General features: G+C 37.8%; 1 protein-coding gene across 2 annotated transcripts in view; it reads left to right on the forward strand.

Moving 5' to 3' along the window:
- Window positions 1–34: 34 nt before the first annotated feature.
- The window catches only part of RNF145 (ring finger protein 145), a 58,628-nt gene continuing 36,395 nt past the window's right edge, over window positions 35–22,267 (forward strand). Inside the window, exons 1-3 of one of the 2 annotated variants that reach the window (XM_042993447.1) lie at window positions 35–363; window positions 5,837–6,039; window positions 16,155–16,263. In XM_042993447.1, coding sequence (XP_042849381.1) covers window positions 5,856–6,039; window positions 16,155–16,263 — 293 coding nt within the window. In that variant the 5' untranslated portion in view covers window positions 35–363; window positions 5,837–5,855. Of the gene's footprint in view, window positions 364–2,406; window positions 2,550–5,836; window positions 6,040–16,154; window positions 16,264–22,267 lie in introns of those variants that run through there. The other variant, XM_042993439.1, reaches the window with a different exon arrangement.

The following is a 22,267-nucleotide window of genomic DNA, read 5'->3' on the forward strand; positions in this document are numbered from 1 at the left end:
GCGCGCAGGCGCAGAGAGCTAGAGCGGACCGCGGCCGCCGCAGAGCGCCGGGGGCGGGAGGAGCGAGCGCAGTAGGCCATGGCCGCCGTCGGCTGCTGAGGGGCTCGGCCCGCGAGCGCCTGCCGCCGCGGACGATGGTGACCGCACGGGTCGGGTCGCTGCCGCCGCCGCTGCCGCCGCCTCCCAAGACGCTGCAACCAAGGCCCGGCGCGGAGGAGCCGCCGCTGTGAGCCGCGCCGTCCCGGCCCCCGCCGCCGCCGCCCGAGAAGAACGGGAGGGCGGGCGAGAGAGCCGGGGAGTTGCGGAGCTCGCCTGCCCGCCGGCGGCGCCGCCGCCCTGCGGGGAGAGAGGCCACTGCCCGAGGTGACCGAGCCGTCCGCCCTAGCTGGCCTCTTCTCATCCAGGCTCCCCCGCCCCCTTCGCTTCCCACATCCTTCCTTCTCCCCTCCCCCACTCTTTTGCCGTCTTCTTCCTCTCCCCCCTCCCCCGCCCCTTCCTCGGTTCACCTCCCACCTTCTTCCCAGTCTCGGCGGCGTCCACATCCCCTCTTCTCCCCTGGCGTCCCCTCCCTCCTAACCAGCTGCCCCTCTTGCAGACCTCTTGGCCCCCCACCAGCTCTCTCCGACTCTCTGCCCTCCCTTCCCACCCCCCTTCCCAGTACAGAGTCCCCTCCGCCAGCTCCAGGCCCTTGAGCGCCGCCTCCTTAATTGCCCACCCTCCCGGAGACATCCCTTACCTCCCCTGGCATTCCTAAGATGCTCTCTCTCTCTGAGCTCTGCCCCATCGCATCCCTAGGACCCCCTTTCGAGGTCTTTTCTAAGCAGCTTCCTGAGCTGCCCCTTCCTAGGTGCTCCTTTCCAGCCCCTTTTCTCTAGTTCCCACTTCCAACTTTCCCTCTTTTGCGTCTTTGTCCGCTTTGCTTCTAAGCTTCCCTCCCTCTTTCCTTTTGACTTATCCTTTGGTCTACGCAGCCCCAAACTCAGCCTCCTCTTTCCTTCTTTCATGCGGTTTGAGGTTGTTTGGGGGTGCGGAAAGGCCTGCCAAGCCATTCTTCGAATGGGGGCCCATTTGCTCTGCATCCCATCTGTCCTTTTTCACTGTGAGAGCGTTCTCTATCCCTTCCTTTTTGTCCCCATCGCGTCCTCTCTCGGCTGCCATCCCTTCTCCACCCCACTCCTGTTTTGCTTTTCCCACCCAAGACCCTTGCCTTCCCTTTAGGAATGAGTCCCCTTTCTGCTCGGGGATGATGAACTTGGCCCGTGTCTTTCTTTGGAAGCTTTTCGGTGCGTGGCGCGGCGGAGCCAGCACCCTTGGCCAGACAAGAGGGGAGCTCCCTGGCACGGGCCTCTTTACTGGCAGAGTTTTTGCGAACGTAATCCCCTAGCCCCGCGGCGGCAGCGGCCCTGCTGCTGCGCTGCCTGCTTTGCGGCGAGCTGGGTTGGGGTTACTATAGTTCAAACGCGGCTGAGATCAGCAGGCGTGGAGGGCGGGGGAGGAGGTGCGGGGAGAGAGGAAGGGGGCTTTGCAGTGAGAAGGCATCAAAGATTAATGGATGGCTTTGCATCGCTGTCTGCAGTAAACAGGAAACTAGTTTGAAAGGAAAGGAGAGGATTGTGTGCCTTTTTATTTTTTAAAATGCGGACTGTGCTCTTCTACTGAATCTTGAATCATGCCCAAAGGATGAGCTGTCGGTGCTGCAGTCGTGACCCAGGCTGAGCGCCCAATGGCAGAGAGAGCAGTTTTTATTCCCTCTGTCTGGCTCCTTAAGACTTGAAAGATGGTCCTGTTATTCAGAGTGGATTCTGTATCTTTGCCACTTTGGAGATGAGAAGCCACAGAATTGCTAGTAGTTTATGTGGAAACCAGGTACATACAAAGTTAGCTAGCAAGAGTGTGGGAGTGGGGAGGACCAGCTATATTTAAAACATGTGCCAATGCTTATGTAAGAGGTGCGTTCTCCTCCTGGGTATCTCAGTTTTGGCTGAGTTTACTTATGATTTTAGGCTCTAGCTTTGCCCTATAACATTTTCAGGGGTTACCATCCTAATGTATGGACAGCCAGAAAATTTTTCTTGAGATTGGTTTTAGCAGATGGTAGAATTTTTTTTTTCCATTGGATTGGACAAAGAAAGGAGATTAATGGTGATTTATTTTTTTTCTTTCGAAGCGGAAGAAAGGTGTAGAAACTTTCAGCCTTAAATTATCTATCATACTGAATTTAAAATTGGGTCATATGATTTTCTCATTTATTTCTTATTTTTTATTTGCCTTTTTAAAAAGGGAGTTTACCTGCCTTTTTAAAAAGGAGATATGAATAGCCTTCTTTTTTTTGGTAAGATCCCATTTTCCGTTTCTTTTTCTTAATTCTTCAACAGACAAGCTATTACTTTAAAAACATACATTTTCCATATTCCGGATGATTTGTGTGATTTCTTCATAAAACAAAAATCAAAGTGTTTCCAGGAAGGTGTAGAATGAGACTGTGTTTCCTAACCCACAAATATGAATGGTGAGCTGTGCAACGTTATACTTGTACAGGACATTACTGTGTAAGTAGTGATTGCTGCTTCCAAGCCTGGGAAAGTCATCTAATGAAATCATTGTGGTCCTGTTTTTGGTTAGCTTTGTTGAGTTTTTGTTTTGTTTTGTTTTGTTTTTTGCCATTTTTGGAAGGGATTTTTTTTTAAGGTGTTTCACTGTGTAAAACATCTTTAAGCTTGAGTCACATTTAGTTTACATTACTTGCTGAGACATTGTGTTGGCATATTACTTTCCCAGTTCTGTTAACATTTCGAGGAGGACATATAAAAATCTTTCATGGAGGGGAAAATATGTGTAATTGAACATGACAGGAAATAACTTCAATATTTGGCCTTAGGAGTGTCATCTTTGCGTTCAGCTCCTTTACTTATTTTTGAGGATAATTTGGTATTATTATGATTTTAAGAGAATTTTAAGCTTCCTCTGACTTGGAATATACTCATTAGCTCTGATAATAAATCTAGGAAAAAGATAAATTAGGCTTCAACCAAACATCATAGAAATACAATAATCTTTTTATGCCAGGGGAGAAAGCTCCATTTTTACTTCATGCTTCTAATGAGTGGCTTAGCAAATGTGAGTGACTTCAGTGATTTTAAACAAGATAAATGTTTCCACATTTTGTTTAGATGTTAATTTAGTGTGTGGTGCTGGAGTGTAGTGTGTGGTATTTGTGATGGTGATCACCCTATCATGTGGCACTTACACTTTAGAAATCACAAAGTTGGGCTGGGGAGTGTGTGTGTGTGTGTGTGTGTGTGTGTGTGTGTGTGTGTGTGTGTGTATGTGTATGTGTCTTTCCACAGCTTTTGTGGGTAATATTTTAGATCTGGTTTTCCATGAATTTGTTTCCTCTATGTCCACTTACAGGCCCAGCTTGCCAATGACTTGCTAAAATATAACTCACAGAAATAAATGTTTATAAGCAGTGGGGTTGTTATTAAGTGGGCATATTTCGTTCTATAAAAGGTCCTCCTTAATTCAGACATTTGGGTCTTGGATTTACTATGCAGTAGAATTTGGGGATCAGTCTCGGATATTCTGTATTGAGAGCTTTAGGAACTCAAGATTTCCCTTTTTCTATATGAGGCAGGAATAGTGGTTATTGAGAGGGAATTTGTACCATTATGCTAATGGCCCTCTTCTGTAATAGAGTTGAATCTCCAGAAGAATTAAGGAGATTTTTTTTCTTGTTAGTTGTTCGTATCTTGATTTAATATCTTGATGCAGGAGTGGTTATTGGTTTACTTAAAATTTTTTTTTCTTTACCCCTTTGAGAGCTGCAATAAATGGTAAAAATGGGTACATGTAAAAACAGCAAAACATTAAAAAAGGAGGAAGGCTCTAACTCAGATGAAATAAATATGGACCACAAGTACTAACTTAGTAATAGTCCCTACAAAAGCAGTAGTGATTTATATTGGATTCTAGAATATGAAAAAAGTATATTCCATTATAGTATAAAGCCTGTCAGTGATATTGTTATCTTAGTCCATAATGATTTTCACACAGGACTAGTGTTTTGTGAGAAAAATCCATTATTCGTGTACTTTGAAATAAACTCCCAACTGAGTTTGACTGTTTATCTGTTTGACCACCTTAGTAAGTAGTTATGTTCTATATATTTCCTTAAGTCATCTAGATAGCTTAGGCATATTATACTTTTTATAAAGAATTTCTTTTTTTAATCCCCAATAATATTCTACAACATTTGGCAAACAGAAAAGGAAATAAAAGTCACCTTAGCCTTATTGTTGGAAGGATGTTAATGTGATATTTTGGTATTATTTCTTCTCAAGATTTTTTTTTTCTCTCATGAGCTTTGAGAAATTGAAATTCCTGAATGGTGTAATTTGCACTAAATGTTGAGTAGAGTTTTTATTTTTCAGTGCTTTTTTTCCCCCCATAGGACACAACGGTTAGGTTTTAATTCTGACAATATTTATTTCTTATGTAGGAAAATTATTAAAGTGATCTTGTTCATTTAAAGTAATCAGAATTACAATACTTATTAAAAAATATGTTAATTGTGCATTCTTAGGATAACTTTTAAGTAATGGGAATGATTTATGATCATTCAATGATTGATATAATGTATCAGTTTTTCAGTGATTGACAAACTTCTATTAATGGTTTGCCAAGTTGAGGTTTTTTTTTTTTTTTTAAACTATCTGAGCTAGGAAGCTATGAAAATTAGAGGGTAAAATGGAAATACTGACAAATATTTAACCATAGCATAGTAATCTGTCACTGTAATTTTCTTCAGAAATAAATGTTTTCATTTGTCCTGTAATGTCTGAGATTACTGCCAAAGCTGGAAATGTGTTTAGCTTTCTCAGCAAAATTCTTAAAAGGATATTGTCAGAGCCAACAATCCAGAATTATCATTACTTTTAAAATTGTCTTTAACACACTTGTTTGCCTGATTCTTAGAATTCCTTGGATTAATTTGCAGTACTATCATACAAAGCAGTGTTGCACAGAATTGTCCTTCTAAATAATAGATTGTCCTGGAGATCTTTCATTTCCTTTTTTTTTTTTTTTTTTTTTTTTTAATTCTATTCGTACTAGTCATCAACAGCTGAGCACAGACAGGGGCTGCAGACTCCATGTGCCAGTGTATCTGTATATCACAGGAAGAATTTGATGTTGCAATTGTTTCCCACTTTGAAGGCAGATTATGGGAATATCAAATGAAGAGTTTAATGATTCAAGGAAATAATATGGTGAACAATGTTTTCTTTACCTGTATCGTGAGTTTCTCTGAATTGTATCTACATCATGTAAATTCAGTACTTCAATTTTGATTGCAAGTAATATAGAAAAGGATAAGTCTTTGAGATGCTGCAAACTAAATGTGTAGTTAGCAAATTTTTATTGAATAGCTTAGGCTTTTTTTTTTTTAATCAGTTAAATTTTGCTCTTTTTTAAGACCTACATAAATCTCACTTTTATAGGAGTGAATTTTTCCTTTCAAGTTAATTGGACAAAAGCTGTAGTATTATTAGGGTGTTTTGTTGCTAGTGCCTAGAGTTGGAGTTAAGCTTTTAAAAATAAAGTTTGAGGCCTTACCACTTATGCAGACTGGGAAGACCTGTAAGGAAGGGTCAGTGTGAAAACCCAATATAAAGATTGCTTCATCAAAGCCTAGAAGTAGTAGCTGTGGCTGAGGAGTTTTATACATTGTTATGTAGTGTTTGTATAGATATGGCAATCCATTAGATTCCTAAGAGGATATCTAGAAGCTGTTTGAGGTGACTTATTTTTTTTATATGTTATATCTCCTGAATTTTAGGTCTGCTCCAAGAAAAAACATGGCTGCAAAGGAAAAACTGGAGGCAGTGTTAAATGTGGCCCTGAGGGTGCCAAGCATCATGCTGTTGGATGTCCTGTACAGATGGGATGTCAGCTCCTTCTTCCAGCAGATCCAAAGAAGTAGCCTCAGTAACAACCCTCTTTTCCAGTATAAGTATTTGGCTCTTAATATGCATTATGTAGGTAAGTGTCTATATCACCTTTGCTAATCTGTTAGTGAGCATTCTGATTTATATCTTTGTAAGATGATTTTGAATTTTAGTAAAATGAGGTTTGGTTACATTGAAATGACAGTGATACAGTCATTGATGAATGTTTATGAATCTTGTTTGTAATATGTCTTTTACCATTGCATATGAATTATTAGGGCTAGAGAAGAACAGATAGTTTTGGGTTTATTTTACTGGATGAAACTAGAAGGCAGAAGAAAACATTTTAGATTTTAATATGATAAAATGTAAATGAGAACAAATTTTCCAGACATTTGGTCTGTTCTAATTTGTCTATTAAGGGTTTTGTTAGTAACAAAGAAGGGAGGCTTCCTAAATGCAATATTCTTTATTGTTCCAGAACATTAGTATCAGTGGAACATAAGGCATTTATTTCAGTTAAATGAAATGTTGGAAATGACATTTGTAATATTAAAAATATATATATTCCTTGAAATATAATTGATATGATTTGGAGTTAGTGGTTAAAGTAATGTTGAGGTTAAAGAGGTAGAAGTCAAGAAATACAAGCAGGAAGGGCACCTGGCTGGCTCAGTCAGTAGCACATGCTACTCTTGATCTTGGGGTTGTGAGTTTGAGCCTCATGTTGGGTGCAGAGATTACTTAAAATAAAATCTCAAGGGGCACCTGGCCTGGTTGGCTCACTCGATTAAGCCTCCGACTTTGGCTCAGGTCATGATCTCACAGTTCATGAATTTGAGCCCCATGTCGGGCTCTGTGCTGACAGCACGGAGCCTGGAACTTGTTTCCAGTTCTGTATCTCCCTGTCTCTTTGCTCCTCCCCTGCTCAAGCGCTGTCTCTCTCTCTCTCAAAAATAAACATTAAAAAAAAAAAAAATTAGAATCTTAAAATAAGGAAAAGAAATACAGGCAGGAAACAGGTAAAAATTCATCTAGTATGACAGTGATGATCCTTGATATTTATTTATTTATTTTTTTAATGTTTATTTATTTTTGAGACAGAGAGAGACAGAGCATGAACGGGGGAGGGTCAGAGAGAGGGAGACACAGAATCTGAAACAGGATCCGGGCTCTGAGCTGTCAGCACAGAGCCCGACGCGGGGCTTGAACTCACAGACTGTGAGATCATGACCTAAGCCGAAGTCTGCCACTTAACCGACTGAGCCACCCAGGCGCCCCATGATCCTTGATTTTTAGATTAATTTTTGGTTTATATGTAATCATAGCAATAATGTTTCATTTGGCATTACTATAACATAACTCAAGATGTGGTTTGATGATAGTGGTTTAATAATATTATTATTAGAGTTGTCCATCAAGAAGTATATATTTTATAGAATTGTGAAGGGTTTGTCCTCAGTGAGATTTATTTTTATCTATGGAAGGACTTTTTGGGTTCCAAAGCTCAGCCCTGAAAACCCCTTACATCTCTAAGAGATTCCCAAGTAAGCCATTGTGGGAAGAAGTATAGTAGAAAAGGCAGTGCACTAGAAGTAAAACATCTGGGTACAATAAATTCATCTCTCTTAGATGGCATTACCTTGGGAAATTCTTTGAAATGAGAATGTTCTTTTATGCTGCAAAGCACTATAATTCTCAGCCCTTTACTAAAAGCTTTGTATGTTAGCCAATTCATGGAAAATAATTCCAATCTGTTGTAGAAGAACAATCGGGTACTTGGCTTAGATTTTTAGCTTAATCAGCAGAATAATTCACACTGTGCTTTAAAAAATGTGCTTATCACATATATTATTTCTGAGTAGATTGAAATATTTATTTTAAAAACAGCTGCCTAATACTCAGAAACATTAATTTTAGAAGTTGAGTGGGTTTTAATACATTTGAAATTCATACTCTGGCTTATAACTTTGGGAATTCAACTGAGTCTTCTTAAATACACTTATTACATGCTATGGTAGAATTAACTCAGTGATTACATGAGTAGATAGTTACAGCTTGAGCAGTTTTTTGGTTAGAGTAACGTCTGGGTCAAAGTATTGAGTGTTTACATAATGTTCCAGTTTATAAACTTTCACCCTTAAATACATCTTTAAAAGTATTTTTAAAAATTAGTAATGTATTTATACATTTATTGTATGTTAGAAAAATCAAAACACACAAATCAGGAGACTATAGATGCTGGAGAGGATGTGGAGAAACGGGAACCCTCTTGCACTGTTGGTGGGAATGCAAATTGGTGCAGCCGCTCTGGAAAGCAGTGTGGAGGTTCCTCAGAAAATTAAAAATAGACCTACCCTATGACCCAGCAATAGCACTGCTAGGAATTTATCCAAGGGATACAGGAGTACTCATGCATAGGGGCACTTGTACCCCAATGTTTATAGCAGCACTCTCAACAATAGCCAAATTATGGAAAGAGCCTAAATGTCCATCAACTGATGAATGGATAAAGAAATTGTGGTTTACATACACAATGGAATACTATGTGGCAATGAGAAAGAATGAAATATGGCCTTTTGTAGCCACGTGGATGGAACTGGAGAGGGTGATGCTAAGTGAAATAAGCCATACAGAGAAAGACAGATACCATATGGTTTCACTCTTATGTGGATCCTAAGAAACTTAACAGAAACCCATGGGGGAAGGGAAGGGAAAAAAAAAAAAAAAAGGTTAGAGTGGGAGAGAGCCAAAACATAAGAGACTGTTAAAAACTGAGAACAAACTGAGGGTTGATGGGGGGTGGGAGGGAGGGGAGGGTGGGTGATGGGTATTGAGGAGGGCACCTTTTGGGATGAGCACTGGGTGTTGTATGGAAACCAATTTGACAATAAATTTCATATATTAAAATAAATAAATAAATAAATAAAATAAATAAAAAATGAAATCAAAGCATAGAAAGTGTACAGTGAAAAGTATCATCCTTCTGTTTGCCAACTACTAAGTTCTCTTAAGCCCCAGCAAGTAGCTATTTTTATTGTGAAAAATTCTAGAGATATTTTTATGTATACATAAGTCAATATAAAGATATATTGGTAAATAAACATAAATAAGTATAAATATATGTATGTTCTCTTTATACAGATGATGGGATAATATACAGTGTTCTTTTTTTAAAATTTTTATTTAATTTTTAAATTTATATCCAAGTTAATTAGCATATAGTGCAACAATGATTTCAGAAGTAGATTTACAGTGTCTTGAACCTGTTGTTTGTTTTAACTTTATGATGTATCACAGAGCCATAACTACTGCTTTTAGATATTCATGAAATAAAGCTTTGTACTCTGTGTTTTTATGTTGACACTTCCTGTTCTGCCAAATTTTAAGATTCTGATTAAATGTTAAGGCCTCCTTCTCCCCCTAGGCCTCCTAATTCTGTTTCGTAGTGGTGTAGTATCCTTGTATGGCCATACCACAGAATTGATGCTCTATTGGTGAACACTTTAGTTTCCGTCTGCTATTTCATTCAGTGTTGCACTAAATAATTTTATATAGCCATAATTTTGACAGATACAAATATAGCCTTGAGATAAATTGCTAGAAGTGAAGTTGCTGCGTTAAAGAGTATATATGTCTGTAATAATGGATCGATATTACTCTCTATGGGGTTTTACAGACAGTGGTTGAGAGTTCCTACAGTCTTACATCCTTATCAAAAACCGTGTTATCAAATTCTTACATTTGGTTATTCCAGTACATGAAAAATGGATGTTTTTTAACATAAGTTTTAATTCGTATTTCTCTTACTGTGAGTGAGATTGTATTTATTCACATGTTGATGAAAAAACGTGTGTTTCCTCTTCTGTGAGTTGTCAGATCGTGTCCTTTGCCCACTTTTCTGTGGGATTTTAGCCTCTCCCCTCCCCCTTTTTTTTTCTCAAAGGCACAGGCAAGGCTTTATTGGGGCTACAGCTCTAGCTGAAGGGAGACACAGCACCAACAGAGAGTAGTTAGGCTGGCCTTCTCTGGATTTTAGCCTTTTCTTGCCAATTTGTGGGAGTTTGGTATACATTAGGGAAATTAACCCTTTATGATGAGTTAAAATTACTGTTTCCAGTTGTGCTTGTCTTGATTTTGGCTTATGATTTTTTTGACTTGCAGAATTTGTTTTTAATGAGATTGAATTTATTGTTTTTTCTTTTTTTTAAGTTTATTTTTTTATTGTTTGTATTTTAATTTTTTTTTCCAATATATGAAATTTATTGTCAAATTGGTTTCCATACAACACCCAGTGCTCATCCCAAAAGGTGCCCTCCTCAATACCCATCACCCACCCTCCCCTCCCTCCCACCCCCCATCAACCCTCAGTTTGTTCTCAGTTTTTAAGAGTCTCTTATGCTTTGGCTCTCTCCCACTCTAACCTCTTTTTTTTTTTTTTCTTCCCCTCCCCCATGGGTTTCTGTTAAGTTTCTCAGGATCCACATAAGAGTGAAACCATATGGTATCTGTCTTTCTCTGTATGGCTTATTTCACTTAGCATCACACTCTCCAGTTCCATCCACGTGGCTACAAAGGGCCATATTTCATTCTTTCTCATTGCCACATAGTACTCCACTGTGTATGTAAACCACAATTTCTTTATCCATTCATCAGTTGATGGACATTTAGGCTTTTTCCATAATTTGGCTATTGTTGAGAGTGCTGCTATAAACATTGGGGTACAAGTGCCCCTATGCATGAGTACTCCTGTATCCCTTGGGTAAATTCCTAGCAGTGCTATTGCTGGGTCATAGGGTAGGTCTATTTTTAATTTTCTGAGGAACCTCCACACTGCTTTCCAGAGCGGCTGCACCAATTTGCATTCCCACCAACAGTGCAAGAGGGTTCCCGTTTCTCCACATCCTCTCCAGCATCTATAGTCTCCTGATTTGTTCATTTTGGCCACTCTGACTGGCGTGAGGTGGTATCTGAGTGTGCTTTTGATTTGTATTTCCCTGATGAGGAGCGACGTTGAGCATCTTTTCATGTGCCTGTTGGCCATCCGGATGTCTTCTTTAGAGAAGTGTCTATTCATGTTTTCTGCCCATTTCTTCACTGGGTTATTTGTTTTTCGGGTGTGGAGTTTGGTGAGCTCTTTATAGATTTTGGATACTAGCCCTTTGTCCTATATGTCATTTGCAAATATCTTTTCCCATTCCGTTGGTTGCCTTTTAGTTTTGTTGGTTGTTTCCTTTGCTGTGCAGAAGCTTTTTATCTTCATAAGGTCCCAGTAGTTTATCTTTGCTTTTAATTCCCTTGCCTTTGGGGATGTGTCGAGTAAGAGATTGCTACGACTGAGGTCAGAGAGTTATTTATTTATTTTGAGAGAGAGAGAGAGAGAGAGAGAGAGAGAGAGAGAATGAGCTGGGGAGGGGTAGAGATTGAAGGGGACAGAGGATCCGAAGCGAGCTCTGTGCTGACAGCAGAGAGTCCAGTGTGGGGCTTGAACTCGTGAACTGTGAGATCATGACCTGAGCCGAAGTGGGGCGCTTAGCCAACTGAGCCACCCAGACACCCCTATTGTTTTTTCTTTTAGAACTTAGAATTTTGACTCAATTAGAAAAGGCTTCTCTATCATATTTTACTTCATTATTTTTATTTCATTTTTTACATTTACATCTTTGCTCCACTTAGGATTTATCTGCATGTACAGTGTGTTGTAGGTATAATTTTTTCCCCTAGATAACTTATTTGGTGGTTTCCATGAACTATTTCCATGAACTATTAAATAGTTCATCTTTTCCTGGCTAATCATTATATACTAAGTTCTCCCATATATTTGGTTCCATTTCTGATATTTATTCCTGTTTTTTAAGTGTGTGGTCATAATGAGTATTTAGACTATATTGTACTGTCTACACTTAGTCCCTTCATTGTTTTTTATTTATCCCTCAGAGTTTTTCTGATATTGTTGGCTATACGAACTTTAGATACTTAAAGTTAAGATGAAGAGGTAGCTTAAAGATGTTAACTCTTCTCCATGTATGAACACAGAAAGCCTCCCTATGTTCCAGGTTTCTTTTGAGTCCTGGAGTGTTTTAAAGTTTTTATTATATAGGTCTTGGGCATTTATTGTTCAGTTCATTCCTAGGTATTTTGTCTCTTTTATTGATATTGTGACCCTCCCCCCCCTTTTATATCCTTTAATTATTATTAAGAGCTTAAAAATCAAGGTAGGGAACGGTAAAGTTCATGTTTATGGAATATAATTGTACCTTCAAATTGAGAAGCTTTCCAGGGTGGGTTTTGTCTGAGAATAGCAAAAAGAAGTGATTGTCTAAATATAATTGGAATGCTAATTATAGAACTGTTTTGCAAAGTATAGGTTATAAAAGGGGAAATAGAAGTAATATTGAAAAGTTATAGTAGGGGAATTTGTGAAAAGACCTGAATACATATATTAGGTATTCATAATTTGGTAGGTAGTGATAGGTCAGTGAGGAATTTAGAGCAGGTGAACTGCACTTAAGAAGATTGACTAGGCAGTGTTCTACAGGCCACTGGATTGGGGAGGGGAGAAACCAAGGGTAAGAAGACCAGTTTGGATTTTAGGCAAGAGGTAATGAGAGCCAGAATTAGCCTTGTAAAAGGTGGAAAGCAAAGACTGGCTATGAGAACAATTCCATTGAAATTGCAATCACTAAAATCATTAGTGACCTAAAATGTAAAACTCAGGCTTCATTTGTGTTGTCATTCTGCAGACAATCTCATATTTATGGAATTGTTGACTGCTTCCTCTTAACAGTGTTTCTGGATTCTTCTAACTTTCTGACCGTTTCTTCTGACTCTTTTGCTGTGTTTTTTCTTTAGACTTAAGTGTTGATACAGCCTAGAATTTGTGTTTAATTTTCATGTTTTGTTGTTTGTGTGATCTCATATAGTTTTGGTTGCAAATCCCTATCTCCACTTTCCGTTGCTTTTTTGACCACTGTAGTCTGGGGTTAGTGTTCTTTCCTCTGATCTCATGGCACCCAGTTCATAACCTCTCCCATAGCACTTACTATGCTGCATTCCAAGGATCCTTAGGCTCATCTATCTTCCTAACTAGATTGTGAGCTCCTTAAAGGTAGGAATGGGGTTATTCCTAGCGCCTAGCTAGTGCCTGGTACTGAATGGATTTCTAACTATTGTTAGACATCACCACCTAAGTATTCTGTAGACACTTCGGTTTATGGTCATGAACTCATCATCTATACCTCAAACCTCCTCCTTCTCTTGTTTCCTATCTTAATGGTAAAGTTGTGATTATCTTGATTATCCAAGCTAGAAACATCAGAACCATTTTCACTTCCTTGTTCTCCACTCACAGATGACTATTAAGACTTCTTTAAATATGTTTCTCATAGGTGACCCTGCCAACTCCATACCAAAGCTGCCGATTTATTCTAGGTCCTCATTTTTCCCCTCACTACTAAAATAACCTTTAAATAGCAGAAATCCCTGCATTTTGTTAGGAACATTCATTAATGTTATTTTAGGTAGGTCATCATTTTTAAATGCTGCATGTCTTGCATTTTAATTATAAATTATTGTTGGGTTATCTTCATCATCATCAGTTGAGTTTGTTGTGATTGTTTAGAGTGAATAGTGATGCATATTTGCATGGGCAATAGTTTTGGCTTGTATTTTTCAAATAATTAGATTATATACATGTTATAATTTAGATAAACTATTCATACTGTTCTTGCTTTAGCAGTATTCATAATTGCTTAAGATTCTTGTGTGACATTTTTTGTTATCACTGAGTTATCTTTCTACTGCAGTGTGAAAAGGAGGGGGATAATTGGGCCATAGGGTTTTTGTTGTTTTGTTTTTTGTTTTCTTACCTCACTTAAAGTGTATCTAAAGGATTTGAGAACTGTTGCCCCAGTCTAAACTCTTTACTAGTGTATACAAGGCTTTATATTGAAGTGTTAGCCACCAGTTCTATCAGCATCATCTCCCAGTACTTTTTTATTTATACCAAATTTTAGTCTAGCCTACAGAGTTTATGGTCTCCTGAAAACATCCTTTTTTTTATGGTTTTCATGCCTGCTATTCTCTTTTCCTAAAATGTTTTTCTTTTTCTTAGCCTGATAAATTCACTGTTCTCAGTCCAGGTCAAGCTTAATCACTTAATAATAGCCCTTCTAATATTTGTATATTACAGCACCAATATTGTATCATACTTTTGTCCATGTTTTTTCACTAGACTATGATTATTGTTTGGATCTTTCATGTCTAGAAATGCATATGGTTCACACTTTATATGTAATAATTGGTTGAGTGGATAATTGAAAGAATGAATAAAATCAATATGTTTAGTCTAGAGGATTTGGCAGCTGTTTTATGAGATGTGCACAAAAAGGGAAAGATAGGAATATCTGGAAAGGAAAATGATAGTTCATTAAAAGAGAACTTATGGAGAGTTTTCATGCAGTAGATTGAATAGAAAATCCTCAGCCACAAACACTAAACATGCTTGCTAAATATAATAAACATCCTTTTTAAATACCTCTAAAGTCCTTTGAGATAGGGATTAAAAAAATAAATTGGGGAAATTATTTTAAGAAATTAAAAGTTAGTAGAAATACTTCTGTCTAGTTTCTGCTGGATTGTTCTTAAAGTTAGGATATGTGGGAAATCTGAATTCTACCTCTTTAGTCCCTAGCATAGTGCTCCTGTCCCCTTAGCTTTAAGCATGAGAGGTGCATTGGGTACTAAGAAGGGTTATCTGTACCGTAATAAAGACTCGCTAATAAATGGAAAATAGTTATGGAAGAGTAGACAAGAACCAGATATTGCAAGACCTAGACTGTCAGACTGAGAAGTTAAGAACTTTTGAAGGTTTTTAAGCAAGAGATTTGTCTAGATGAAGGTGATGGTTTTGTACTGAAGTGTAGGATCAATGAGGATGGAAAGAGACTGAAAGAAGAATAGCTATTAGTATGCTATTATATTGAGAGTGGACTGGGATATGGGGCATAGGGACTGGAAAGGAAGGGTGACATGAGACACTTAACTGGGGAAGACTCAGCAGGACTTGGTGATGACGGAAAGATGACTCAGGTTTGAGTCAGAGTGAATGGGATTTAGGGGAGAAGGAGGGTGAGCCAGCCTGTTGAGGGAGGATGGGTGCTCAGTTTGTACTTGTATATGAGAACATTTAAGTGGATTATATCCCAGGCATTGTGAGATATATATCGGCTTAGAATAAGAAATGATTGCTTTTTTTTTTTTTTTTTTGGCATATGCAGTAGGTAGGTTCTCAGTAACTTTGTTGATAACATACATTTAGAATGGTATATTTGAAGCAGCAACATAAATTGCTTGAGCTAAATACTTTGTAGGGGAAAAAGCAGTTTGGGGACTAAATTTCCTTTGTTCATTTGAGGGGGTAAAAAGCAGCGGGGGAATTTGGAGGTTATAAGGAAATCCATGCCACAGAGCCAGTTTTGAGGGTGGTTGCTGGGACAAGGATAAGCAGGATGTTTTAGGTTTGACAAGTAGGCAGTTGTTGACTTCTGAGTTTTTTTTTAGAGTAGAAGGGCAAAGAAGGTTCATAGAGCATTTGTAGATTGTAGACAATTAAGAGGAAATAATGGAGTGTTAGAGAATGGAGGCATTAGTACAGATAGTTTACAACATTTGTCAGTGGAATGAGAAAAATAGATAATAGCATGAAGAGAAGTTTCTCAAGATTGGAAGAAGAGCCCTGTATATCCTTTGAAGAGAGAAGTGAGCACTGGTGTTAGGGGGATGATTGAAGATGTAGGAGATTAGGAATTAGAAAAATAAGATCTTGAGTCAAGTGGAAGAGGCAGCTTTAGAGAGGGACATTAAGCAGTGTTTCCTCTGGGACGAGAGGATGAGAGAATTGGTGTAGAACAAGTAAGTAGACATCAAAGAAAGGTAGATAATGAGAGGAGTGCTGTTGTACCTTTGTGTGGTATACTTGATTGTAAAACAGAGAAGGCTACAAAAAAAAGTGAAAAATGCTTTGTTTTCAACAAAAAGTCCATAGTGATTTTTACTGTATTAAACTTACTTTGGTATGAAGTAAAAAAACCTGAAAGTTGTTGAAACTTAATTGGAAAGTAATTGACTTCAGGTTCTTTTTATTAGTATAATTAATTGGAAGACTAAATTAGAATTATATTTTATTTATAATCTCTATTTCTACTACAGGTTATATTTTAAGTGTTGTGCTACTAACCTTGCCCAGACAGCATCTGGTTCAGCTTTACCTGTATTTTTTGACTGCCCTGCTCCTCTATGCTGGCCATCAAATCTCCAGGTAAGAATGTGACCTTGTTTTTGAAATGTATGACCAAATATGGTTTTTCATTACCAATAAAATATTTTTCATGAACACTGTTAATAAACTGAGGCTTTGCTAAGTTCCAGAACAGGGCTTTTAATATTTGTTTTTTAAGTAAATATTATTTTATAGAAATAATAGCTGGGGTTATGCCTCAAATTTTATTTCTGCGTTTAAAAACAATCTTAATATGAGGGTTGCCTGGGTGGCTCAGTCGGTTGAGTGTCCGACTTAGGCTCAGGTCACGATCTCATGGTTCATGGGTTCGAGCCCCACGTTGGGCTCAGTGCTGACATCTCAGAGACTGGAGCCTGCCTCAGATTCTGTGTCTCCCTCTCTCTCTGCCCCTCCCCTGTTCGTGCTTTGTGTCTCTCTCAGAAATAAACAAACATTAAAAAAAATTAAAAAAAAAAACAATCTTAATATGAAATGGACCTTAAGATTATGTTTACAGAGATACTCATGAGCTTTTCTATATCACCTAAGACAAGAATTTCCAAAGATAGGCTGTAGAATATTTTAATAATTATAGACTTGATTATTTTCATCATTTTAGGGAATCAAGTTTATGATGCAGGAGAATCGGCATGAGATGCGACCACCTATATAGTGGATGATTTGTATAAATTATCTGATGAGGTTCATGGTATAGCTCAGAACTTCTTCATCTTTAGCAATATTGTGTTTGTCTGGGTCTGCTAGTCCTAAATTTTAAGACTCTGGTCTGCCGATGAAAATGAACTTCCTACTTTGGAATGGAATGTTAAAATACAGGTGAACCAAAAGCCACACAGTAAATGTAATGGTGCGGGTATAAATAAATTTGGAGGGTATGATTTCTTTTGTTATGATTGAAATGTATAACCAAAATTAAATATACTCCCAATCCTAAGAAGAGGGACAGTTACTTTGCATATATAATAAGGAGTAGTTGTCTAGAAGTCTGAAACGCAGATTTTGGTGTTAGCTTGAAAATTAATCTTAGAAATAGCATTTTTATATTACTAGAATTGAATGGTTGACTTGGAAACTTTTTTACTCTCTTATAAAATAATACTGTTCATTGGAGATGAGTTTTGGGAAATACAGAAAATTTAAAGGTAGTAACAATTACGTAATCATACCACCCAGAGATAAACCTGTTAAAATCTGGCATTTCCTTCCAATTTTCTTAATACCTTCTAGTTTTTACCACTTTTGTGGATACGAAAAGAACGAAAATAGCAATAGTCCCAGACTCTTGGCCCCTCTTGTTGAAGCAGGACTTTTATCCTCCTTAAAATTTCATCTGGTTATTTCTCAAAGGACCCAAAGCGTTTTGCAGAAACTCCGTCTTCTCACATTTCTCTCCTCAGTTCCTGTCTGGTCAGTTTTCTCTGGTACCTGGAAGGTGATGTTTTACTCTCTAACTGCCATTATCTTTGCCCAGGGTATGTCCTTGGATGTCAGTTACAAAACTGGACCTATTGGAGTAGTACTGCATTTCTTGTAATCCTAACAGTGGTTCAAGTTGAGCTGTGTTTCACTCCTAAAGTGAAGGCATGAGTTTTCTAATTTTGTGTCACACAAGTATTTCCCTGTGTCTTGGACTCCTTCATGGGAGCATGAATTAGATTCGTAGCATCTTTATTCACATAGCCAAGAAGAGGAGTCCAGTGGCCAGTACCAAGACAGACAACAGAATGTACTTCCAATCCATTACCACCAGCCCCAAACCCTGACACAGTCTGTTCCTGTGGCCTTACCCAGGACACCTCTGAATCTGAGCTCAAGTTCAAGGTAGAGACACTTCTCTATCTTTATTCCCTTTTTTTTTTTTTTTTTCTGGAGAGAGAAAGAGGGCACAAGTGAGCGAGGGGCAGAGAGAGAATCCCACAAGAGGGAGAGAGAGAGAGAGAAGAGGGGCTCACCTGAAGCAGGGCTCATGCTCACCTGATGCAGGGCTTGAGCTCAGGTGATGTGGGACTCAAACACACAAACCTTGAGATCATGATCTGAGCCGAAGTCAGGTGCTTAATGACTGACCCACTCAGGTGCCCTGTCTTTATTCATTTTTAAGCAAAAATTGTATCTGTAGAGTATAATGCAGTAGTTAGAGTATAGGGTTTTCTAAGTCATCATTTTCGTGTACAGATGAGTGCCTGGCCATCTAAGAGTGCTGTATTTTTTAGATAAGTGGACAGGTGATTGGGGAGTTTCAAATTCCATGTTCTTTATTTACTACTCTATAACCTCAGTGTCACCAGAAAGATAGGTCTCCACTTTCTTACCTGTAAAATGTTGATAATATCTTATGGGGCTATCGTAAAGGTGCAGTAAGGTAAGGCATGTAAAGCTCTTAGCATGATTTCTGACATACAAGTGTTCAGTGAATTTTTTTTTTTTTTTTAAGTTTTTTATTTTAATTCCGGTATAGTTAACATCAGTGTTATGTTAGTTTTAGGTGTACAATATAGTGATTCAACAATTCTATACAGTACTCCGTGCTCATCATAAGTGTACTCTTAATCCCCTTCACCTATTTCACATCTCCCCCCACCCACCTCCTCTCTGGTAACCATCAGTTCTCTGTAGTTAAGAGTCTGTTTCTTGGTTTGGCTCTCTCTTTTTTTCCCTTTGTTCATTTGTTTTCTTAAATTCCACATATGAATGAAATCATATGGTATCTGTCTTTCTCTGACTTATTTCACTTAGCATTATACTCTCTAGCTCCATCCATCTTGTTGCAAATGGCAAGACCATTCTTTTTTTTATAGCTGAATAATATTCCATTGTGTATGTATATACCACATCTTCTTTATCCATTCATCTGTGACACTTGGGCTGCTTCCATAATTTGGCTGTTGTGATGCTGCAGTAAACATAGGGGTGCATATATCCTTTAGAATTAGGGTTTTTGTATTCTTTGGGTAAATGCCCAGTAGTGGGATTACTGGATTGTAGGGTAGGTCTGTTTTTTTTAATGTTTGTTTATTTTTGAGAGAGAGGGAAGGAGTGCAAGTGGGGGAGGGGTAGAGAGAGAGGGAGACACAGAATCTGAAGCAGGCTCCAGGCTCTGAGCTGTCAGCACAGAGTTCGATGCAGGGCTCAAACCTACACACACGAGATCATAACCTGAGCCGAAGTCAGAAGCTTGACCCACTGAGCCACCCAGGCGCCCCAAGGTAGTTCTATTTTTAACTTTTTTGGGGTTTTTTTGTTTGTTTGTTTGTTTGTTTGTTTGTTTGAAGAACTGATCTTTTTTTTTGTAATTTATGAAGAATTCTGTCCTAGATATCCAATTAGAGTATCAACTACAGGATCTTTCAGATTCATCAGTTGAAGTTTTACTTCAACTGAGTAAGATCCCAGTTGCCTAAAGTTTCTGAATTATGAACTACTTTTTTTTTTTTTTTTTTTTTTAAATTTTCAAGTTAGTTAACATACAGTGTAGTCTTGGCTTCAGGTGTAGAACCCAGTGATTCATTTTGTACATATGACACGCAGTGCTCATCCTAAAAAGTGTCCTCCTTAATGCCCGTCACCCATTTAACCCACTCCCGACACCCCTACCCCCATTAACCCTCAATTTGTTCTCTGTATTTGGGTCTCTTATGATTTGCCTCCCTTTGTTTTAATCTTATTTTTCCTCCCCTTCCCCTATGTTCATCTCAGATTCCACATATGAAAGAAACCATATGACATCTGTCTTTCTCTGACTTATTTCGCTTAGCATATCCTCCACTTCCATCTCGTTGCAGATGGCAAGATTTCATTCTTTTTCATCGCTGTGTATTATTCCATTGTATATATAAACCACATCTTTATCCATTCATCAATTGATGGAGATTTGAGCTTTTTCCATAATTTGGCTATTGTTGATAGCACTGCTGTAAACATTGGAGTGCATGTGCCCCTTTGAATCAGCATTTTTGTATCCTTTGGATAAATTCCTAGTAGTGCAATTGCTGGGTCATTTTGTGAACACTTGATGTTTCTTGTGTTTTTGATTTTAGACATTCTGACAGGTGTGAAGTGATACCTCACTGTAGTTTTGATTTGCATTTCCCTTCTGGTGAGTTATGTTGAGCATCTTTCCATTTGTCTGTTGGCCATCTGGATGTCTTCTTTGGAGAAATGACTATTCATGTCTTCTGCCCATTTTTTAATTGGATTATTTGTTTTTTGGGTGTAGTGCTTAGTGAATTTTAACTAACATTCTTGTGTCTTGTTTTTATTACGCAGCCATGTTTTATGAGCATTTTCCTGTGTGTCATTCTTTAAAAAAAGACTTTTCAAATCCGTATTATGATATAGCTATATAATGATAGCCTTTTAGGTTGATGTGATTTCTTTGATTAATCATCAAAATCCTAAAGTTGAAGGTAGAGCTATATTAGTTATAATTCTGGGTGAGAAAACAATGATACTACCCTTTCCCTCATGCTTTTTTGGTTTCCATGTGGTTTAGTGGTGTAGTGATGAAAGTCTGTAGCTCTATTTTTATATACCGTGTTGCCATCCAGGCTTTTTTAGAGATCAGAATTCTGTTATATAAAGATAAAGGTGACCGTGACCATGTCAGGGGTAAAGGAAAGCCTTTTTCTGACCATTCTTCTGGTGGCAGTTTTAACTTTTGATTTTTAGTTTATGGGAATGTTTTTTTCTAATGTTTAGAGTTTGTTTTTATTATAAGATCAAACTTATTTAAAATAGTAAAAATAATTATAATAGAATTTTATAATAACACACATAAAATACAAAAACATTTCTTTTTTTTTTTTTTTTTTTTTTTTTTTTCCGTTTTGATCCTTATCCCAGTCCTTTGGGATTTATAGAAGAAAAAATTGAAGTGGGTGAATAGCTGGGAAGGAACAGTCTCAGACTTTAATTTGAATGTAGGTTTTCTAATTGCTAGTTTAGTCCTCTTAGCGAGACAGCATGGTTAGTGGGAAGAAAATGAGTTTTAGAATCAGACTGTGTATGAACTAGTTCCCTACTTAGTAAATATATTACCTTGGCAAGTTGTTTCTTTGAACCTGTAAAGAAAGATAATGCCTATCTAATGGAGTTAGTTTTGATATTACACTAACAAATTTCAAGAAATGAAATATTTTAGTATGTCTTTTCTTAGTATAATATTTATTTCATGGTGCTGTCTCACAAAAGGTTAGTAAAGATGTGTTATCCTTGATTAATTATTCATAATATGTCACATTTATAAATATTGAGGCTTAAACATATTACATTTATAAAATATTAAGGCTGAAGTTTTTAGTTTTAAAAAGCATAATTGTTCACATTTCATGTAGCAACTTTATAGCTATCCTTTTTTTTTTTAAGTAACAGTTATTGAGATATAATCCACATACCTATTTAAGGGACACAGCTCAGTGGTTTTAGTACACTCACAGAATTTTACAGACCACACCACACTTTAGTTTAGAACATTTTTATCACTCCAAAAAGAAACCCCGTACCTGTCAGCAGTCACTAACCATTTTCCATTAATTCCCTTGCCCCCAGCCTAGGCAACTGTGAGTCTATTTTCTGTCTCTATGGATTGGCCTATTTTGGACATTTCATATAGACATATACAGTGTGTGGTACTTTGTGCCTGGCTTCTTTTAATTAGCATGTTTTCTTCCATGTTGTAGCAATTGTATCAGTATTTTGTCTGTCCAAATCGTATTCTGTTGTATGAATATTACCACATTTTGTTTATTCATCCATCCATCAACTGATGGACACTTGGGTTCTTTCCACATTTTGGCTGTTACGAATAGTGCTGTGAACATTATGAGTAGGCTTTGTGGACACGCTTTTTTTTCTTGGGCATATACTTTGGGGTGGAATTGCATTTAACCTTTCGAGGAACTGCTATACTAATTTTCTGAAGTGTCTTCAGTATTTTACATTTCTACCAGTAGTGTGTAAGGGTTCTAGTTTCTCACATCCTTGCCAACACTTGTTGACATCTGTCATTTTTAGTATAGCCATC

The sequence above is a fragment of the Panthera tigris genome, chromosome A1 (genome assembly GCF_018350195.1).
Source record: "Panthera tigris isolate Pti1 chromosome A1, P.tigris_Pti1_mat1.1, whole genome shotgun sequence".
Lineage (NCBI taxonomy): Eukaryota > Metazoa > Chordata > Mammalia > Carnivora > Felidae > Panthera > Panthera tigris.